The sequence below is a fragment of the Petaurus breviceps genome, unplaced genomic scaffold (genome assembly GCF_028583685.1).
Source record: "Petaurus breviceps papuanus isolate PSGF00001 unplaced genomic scaffold, PetGlider_PUasm1.0 90591, whole genome shotgun sequence".
Classification (NCBI taxonomy): Eukaryota; Metazoa; Chordata; class Mammalia; order Diprotodontia; family Petauridae; genus Petaurus; species Petaurus breviceps.
In genome coordinates, this window is record NW_027187280.1 from 1665479 (window position 1) to 1672906 (window position 7428).

Consider the following 7428-nt stretch of genomic DNA (forward strand, 5'->3'; position numbering starts at 1 on the left):
TTTTGATTTGGAAAATTTAAGGGGTGATGAGTAGAGTCATGGGGGCTTAGATTGACATGCTTTCCAGTAGCAGGGTCAGGAATGATTTGATTATGGTGCTAGAACTGCAAAACTGAGTGGGGATCAGGGTAGATGGAGGATGTTATAAGGTATGCCTGACTCAACGCTGTCTGGTGGTTCAGGTTCAGAACTGGGATAAAATGAGATAGTCATAGTTTATCTAACAGTTAAATAAAAGTTTACTTAGCCATAGCACGGAAATGATACTCACCATATGGAAACACATATGTTCGGCAGATGTGTTGGGTCAAATGGGTGTGTTGACTCATACTGCAGTGGGACATCAGTCAAGTCTGAACACTGACTCCTCATGGGCTAGACCTTTCAAATGCTAGGCTATTGGGATGTCACAGTGATGTCTCAAGCCTTGGCCCCCTGGACCTTTTCAGAGATAGCTTTCTTGCCTTTTAAGGGAAAAAAAAAAGTTATCCTAGTCATGTGCGGCAAAACCTTAGTTTCCAGGGTTCTTAATCTGGGGTCTGTGAACTTGTTTTGTTTTTTAAAAACATTTTGATATGTAATTGGTTTCCTTTGCAATATGATGTATTTTGTTTTATGCATTTAAAAACATTCTGGGAAGGAATTCAGAGGTTTTACTGGATTACCAGATTTGTCTAAGTCCAGGATAACAAAAAAGTTAGGAACTCCTGATTTTTTTAAAATTTATTTTATTTTTTAAATTTATGGAATAAAACAAGCATTTCTATAACTTAGAATAATAAAAAATGATTGCACATGAAATTGCAGATCTGTTATGTACAACTTACTATTCCTTTTAAATATATAATAAAGCTATCATGTAAATTTCTTTTTTCCTTTCCTCTCCTCCCCCAAAATAGCTATAATTAGACACAAATATTTTTACCCACATACATATATGTATACATATATACACACATATACATACACACATATATATGTAAAATTATTCTATACATACTTCTGTTTATCAGTTCTTTCTCTGGATGCAGATAGCACCTTTCTTCACATGTCCTTTATTGTTAATTGGAATATTTATAATAGTCAAAATGACTTATTTGCTCAAAGTCATTTTAAAATTCTCTTTTTAAAATAATTAATTAATTTATTTTTGCTTTTCAACATTCACTTCCATAAGATTTTGAGTTTTAAATTTTCTCCCCTTCTCCTCTGCCCCAAGATAGCATGCAATCTGGTATAGATTCTACTTATATATTCATATTAAACATATTTTCACATTAATCATGATGTAAAGAAGAATCAGAACTAATGGGAGGAAACACAAGAAAGAAGAAACAAAACAAAACAACAAAAGAAAAGGAGAGCAAAATAGTATACTCCCATCTGCATTCAGACTCCAAAGTTCATTCTCTGGATGTGGATAGCATTTTCCACTGTAAGTCTCAAAGTCATTCTTAAAACAATATTGCTGTTACTGTATACAACATTCTCTTGGTTCTGCTCATTTTGCTTTTTCTTATTTCATGCAAGTCTTTACATGTTTTTCTAAGCTTATAGCATAGTAGTATTTCATCACAATCATATGCCATATCTTGTCCATCCATTCCCCAATTGATGAACACTCCTACAATTTCCAGTTCTTTTCCACCACAGAGAGAGCTGTTATAAATATTTTAGAACATATAGATTATTTTCTTTTTCCCCTAATCATCTTTGGAAATAGACCTAGTAACTAGGTTGCAACCCCTGATTTCATAGCTATTGCTAGAAGTAAAATGAAGCATGGCTGGAACAAATGGCCTGAGAGTGACCACAAATGAGGACTCAACAGTCCGTATCTTGAGGTTCTTATAGTGGGCATTCCAGAATTGAAAGAGATAAATAAGACATAAGCCCTACTTAGCAGGGCTTTGATTAGAATGTAGGCTCCCTGAGGGCAGGGACTATCTTCACTTTTTTTTATACCTAGTGTTTAGCACAGTTCTGAGCATATGGTAAATGCCTAAATAATATTCTTTGACTCATTCATTTAATTTGTTTGTATATTCCAATTAATGTTATTTATAAAATTCTTAACTTACTGTGTTAAAATTGTTCCCCTCACAACTAGATTGCAAGCTTGTCTTATGCATCTGTTTTAGCTTGAAAATGCCTTCCCTGAGCACCTCGTGGTCCTTATTGTGAGTCCTCAAAGGTGGCCATTATACCATGCTGGTCCCTCTAACCAGGCTTCATTTTTCTCCTTGCTGTGTCCTTCAGATCCTGATCTCTGATTTGGTGACAAAGCCACCAGTGGAAAGAAGATAGAGCAAAGGGCAATAGGTCATGAAGGGAGAGAAGGATGTGGTCTGGAATTGTTAGGAAAGACCTCTGGGAGGAGATAGGCCTTGAAAGAGTTCTTGGAGCACAGCACAGCATAGGGCCCACCCCAGCCCGCATCAGGCCAAAGAGAGAAGGCAATATTCTGACCAGGTTCTTGTTGTGTCTTTGGAAGCTTGGGTCTGGATATACCCTTGACACATAACCTGAGGGACAGGTATTTTTTCCCCTTGATTTATTCCCACATGTTTTGTGCAATGGCTGATGTTCCCAGGCTGCCCGGGGTGTTGGAAAGCCCTCAGTAAAGTGAAGACAGAATCCCTCAAAGGGAGATAGTATGGCACAGAGAACTCAGAGAAACCAGGTTCAAATCTCACCTCTGATGGTGACCACTTATGTGATCTTAACTTTCCTGGGCCTCAGTTTCCTTATATCTAAAATGAGGAGGAGTGAGAAATTGGTCAAGATGCCCTTTAAGGTCCCTTCCAACTCTAGGTCTGTGATCCTAATAGACATTGTTTTTTTCTTCCCAACAAAAGCAGACAGGGAAATCGGGAGGAAGAAGGTCATGAAGTACTCTCTAGACGTCAACTAGACAACATCTTGATGGACAGCTGCTACCACAAACAGATGCTGTTACAGGACTTCTTGGCAGACATGTTGCAGAATCAAAGGTAGACGGAGGGGGTCTGAGAGGTCAAGTATCATGGAAGAAGTGACTATAGAACAGGATTTGGGGAGTGAGAATCCTGCCCCCTCCCTAACTATATGAGGGGTTGGAGGAACAGAAAGAACAGTAGGGCAGGAAACTGTGGTGATGATATGAAACAATGAATAAAATCAGTATATTCACTAAGTACCTGCCATGTGCCCAACACTGTGCTAGGTTCAATGAAGGACAGATATAATTCCTGGCCTCAAGAAGCTTATAATCCAGCTGGAGACAGCAAACTAATGCATACCCAAGAAACAATCAGAGAACAGTACAGGACACTCTAAAATAAAGTTCTAGACGATGATATAGAGAGTATTTGATTGTAACAGAGACCAGGGGAGAGAATAAATCACTGTGGCCCAGAAAGGGGGTGGGGTATCAGGGAAGGCTTTCAGTGGCATGTGAGACAGGTATGGGTATACATACATACCTACATAGCTTCTGACACAATAGTGTGTATATGGGACCTTAAAACGGACCCATAAGTAAATCGCCTAGGCCTCCATCTGAGGACTCTTCTCTTCTATGCTAACCTCTCGCTCTCTCAGAAACAAAATTGACTTTTACCTCCCAGTTGAGAGGGTTTTCCCTGTTGAGCTCGGGACTGTTCCATGCTTCTTTTTTATTTTTATTTTTTGCAGGCCTAAGGGGATCACCAGCAAACTGGAGAGCATACCTGGGATCCTCACTAGGCTCATAAGCTTGTAAAATTGGAGGAAGTCAAGAAAACTCCTGCTGTGTTCAAACAAGTATGACATAGTATCTCTAACAAGCAATCACCACCAGTGTAATAATCACACATTTCTATAGGCCTTTAGGTTTACAAAGGACTGCCCTCACAACCACCCTATGAGAGGGGTAGTTAGTATATTAATATTACCTTTTACAGAAGAGAGAAGGGAGGCACAGAAACAGAAGTGACTTGCCCCAAATGGGGATTCTGACCTGTCTCTTGATTTCAGGCCTCATCTTCTTTTCACTATACCCCAATGCCTCTTAGAGATTAAATCCCATCCCAGAACCGAAGAGTTAAAAGGAAGCACAAAGACCATCGTTCAACTTATAGCCAACCCAGAACCCCTCCTATGGCCTCCCCAACAAGCAGCTATCTGGCTTCATCAATGCCAATGCTTCTGGAAAGGGCATTTCAGTCAACTGTCCTGTGGTTTCCCTTATAACCAAAACACCCTTCCTTAGACACCGCTGACCTACCTACACCTGTTGTCTCCTCCCAGAATTTAAGCTTCTTCAGGATACAGACTGACTCTCTTTTGGTATTTATATCCCTGGTGTTTAGCATGGTGCCTGCTATATAGTAAGTGCTTAACAAATACTCATTTATTCATTGTTACTTGAAGAGAAAAATCTCACCTCAGATACTTTCTGAAAGAACTTGGACACATCACGTAGCTTTTATACCTCAGTTTCCTCATCTGTAAAATAGATGGTGACTACAGTACATTCTGGCTCCAAATTTATGATCTCATGAATGAGAGAGAATCTACTAACCCTAAAAACAACTCATTCCCCTTTTTGGACAATTCTAATGTTAGGAAAATTCTCCTTGTATTAAGTTGAAATCTATAGGCCTTTGGATCTACCTTCCACCCATTGCTCTTGGTTTTATCTTCTGAAGTCTCATCTTTTTACTTCAAGTCTCTTCTACATGACAGCCTTTCAAATACCTGAAGACAGATCTCCTGTCCCTGTCTTTTATTCTTTGTGATATGTATCCTCAACTCCTATGACTGATCTTTGAATAGTGTGTCTAAGCAGCCCTTCCTGGATATGTCCTTTCTAAACTGTCGTATCCAAAAATGAATTTAGTGCTCCAGAGAGGGTCAAGCCTGCTAACTCTCTAATTTTGTACATGGCGCCTCTCTTAATGCTCTGTAGGATGCCATTAATTCCTTTGGCTGCCATATTACACTGTTAACTCATATTGAACTTCTAATCCAGCAAAATCGCTAAATCTTTCTTCATATGAACTGTTATCTTCTCAGCTTCTGTACTTAGAAAGTTAATTTTTATGTTGTCTTCCTCAATAGAAAGTAAGCTCCTTGAATGCAGAGACTGTTTTTATTTCCCCAACATCTAACACATAGTAGGTGCTAATCAATGCTTTTTGATTGATTGCATCCATGTTTTTTACCATTTGTTCAATTAAATTTCATTTTATTCAATTTAAGAACTTTTTGGATATTTACTCTGAAATCCAGTATGTCCAACTCAATAACAAAATAATACTGAATATATTGTACATATGCAGACTTCACATACTAATAACCTCACTGATCTTTACTGACACCCTCTTTACCCTCCTTTCTCCTAAGTTGAAGGGGAGGGTCAAGAATTAGTCTATTTTACAGATGGGGAAACTGATGTCTGAAGGATCCAAAGTTTAGTTCCAGGCCAGAGAAATTTTGGCTCAGTGTAAGGTAAAACTCTTCAACAATGGGGGCGGCTGGGTGGCATAGTGAATAAAGCGCCAGCCCCAGAGTCAGGAGGACTCAAGTTTGGTTCCGGCCTCGGACACTTAACATCCACACAAAAAAAAAACTAGCCGTGTAACCTTGGGCAAGTCACTTAACCCCAATTGCCCTCCAAAAAGGCAAAAAACAAAAAAACTCTTCAGCAATGAAAGTTGTCTAAAAGCAAAATTGCCTGCCTTGGGAAATAGCAACTGAGAGTCCCAATATTGGAGATCTTTAAGTGTGAAGATGGATGACTGCTGGTTGGATCCCTAATCATGTAGTGATTGGGCTAGATGACCTCTGAGATCCCTTCAACTCCTGTGATTTTGAGACAAAGGTCCAAGCATCCTTTCTCCCCCACTAGGACAACACTGCTCGGACATAATTACCTGATATTACACACAATCCTTCAGCAAAATCTTTGATTTAGCAACTTGTTCTAGCTCAGTTCTAAAATATGAGCAGCAATACATGCTAGCATTAGGTATTTCTGAACCAAATTATTTGACAACTCTTTACAAATGAGGACTTTTCTAAGTCCTCCTAAGGAAACCGTGGGAATAACTTACTGGAGATTTGAATTACCTCACTTGGGAAAAATGCTCTCATCCTGTTACTCTAGTCCAGGGCCTAGAGAACTAGCCACCTCTTTTGCAGCCACCATCATGGGCTGGCTTGAGTGTGACCTCTACCAAGATCAAGGCCTAAGAATAGGTGCATTGTTCCTAAAAGTTAGAAGTCAAATACTTAGGAGGGTCATGTAAAAGCTGAAAAGTCACAGGGCAAACAAGACTATGGGGCTGGGCAAACAGCCAGATCTCTTGTTTCTGTCTTAGCTCCAAAGTGCTCCAAATACCAGGGCCCCTTTAATGTGTGAGAGGATTATTCAGAGAGAGATGACTCCTGCCATCTAATGTTATTACCTTCCTCTGGAGGCCTCTGACTGGCCTTGGTTCCTGGATGGCTGTAGCTTCACACAACTTGAAATTCTCTAACTGCCTCCTCTCACTCCCTGCCTCCCTCGCACTCCTTCCTTGGCACCTGTATCTTGTAATAACCTTGTGTTTCTTTCTGCAACAGAGGAATTCCCAGAGATGAAGAGCCCATCTGTACAGCACTCAACCTACAGCAAAGAAGGTGTGATACTGGATCCATTTCTTCATCTTTCCTTTGGAAATTATAAAGCTCATCTATATTGTTGACACTAGAATTTTCTCAGAGGCCATGTCTTGTATAAGTTAGGAAGCCTGTGGGTGAATCTGCATGCAATTAGTATATGATTTGCATATGACAATTGGCCAAGTAGGTGGCACAGTATAAATTCAAACACTGAAAATGTTCATTTTGAGATTCCTCTTCCAGTTCCCATTTTTAATCATCACTGACCTGAATCCCTCATCCCAGGGATTCCAATTTGCAAACCACTCTTCTTTGGGGGCAGCCACCTACCCCACACCCATCCCAGCTGTTACAAAGATCACTCCAACAGGATCCACGAAAAGACTAGTATTAGGGAAATGAAAATGAAGTGAAATCTGGTTTTTAATTAAATTTGCTGACTGAATCTGAGCCAGAAACAAAAAAAAAAATGTAAGATGTTATAGTTTTATAGTGTATTTTAAATACAAGAGATCTTAGAAACCATTTATACCAAACCCATTTTATTTTTTAAAATAAATTTTATTGATACTTTTTGTTTTTTATCACAGTAATTTCCAAAAATACTCACCTCCATGACCCCTCTCTAGGAATAAAGGAGAATAGCTAAATAAAATCACCTGGCAAAGAGCTATCATGTCTGATGGCATAGAAAACGTTCTGTATCCATGGTCCCCCACCTCTATATTGGAAACAAAACAAATCCTCATTTCATACACACACACACACACACACACACACACACACACACACACACACACA

The 7428-nt window shown here is 39.3% G+C and overlaps 1 protein-coding gene across 1 annotated transcript in view; it reads left to right on the forward strand.

Moving 5' to 3' along the window:
• The window catches only part of GHRH (growth hormone releasing hormone), a 9287-nt gene extending 2010 nt beyond the window's left edge, over positions 1 to 7277 (forward strand). The window contains exons 3-5 of the mRNA XM_069063495.1: positions 2862 to 2993; positions 3676 to 3783; positions 6589 to 7277. Coding sequence (XP_068919596.1) covers positions 2862 to 2993; positions 3676 to 3742 — 199 coding nt within the window. The 3' untranslated portion in view covers positions 3743 to 3783; positions 6589 to 7277. The remainder of the gene's footprint in view (positions 1 to 2861; positions 2994 to 3675; positions 3784 to 6588) is intronic.
• Positions 7278 to 7428: the final 151 nt, after the last annotated feature.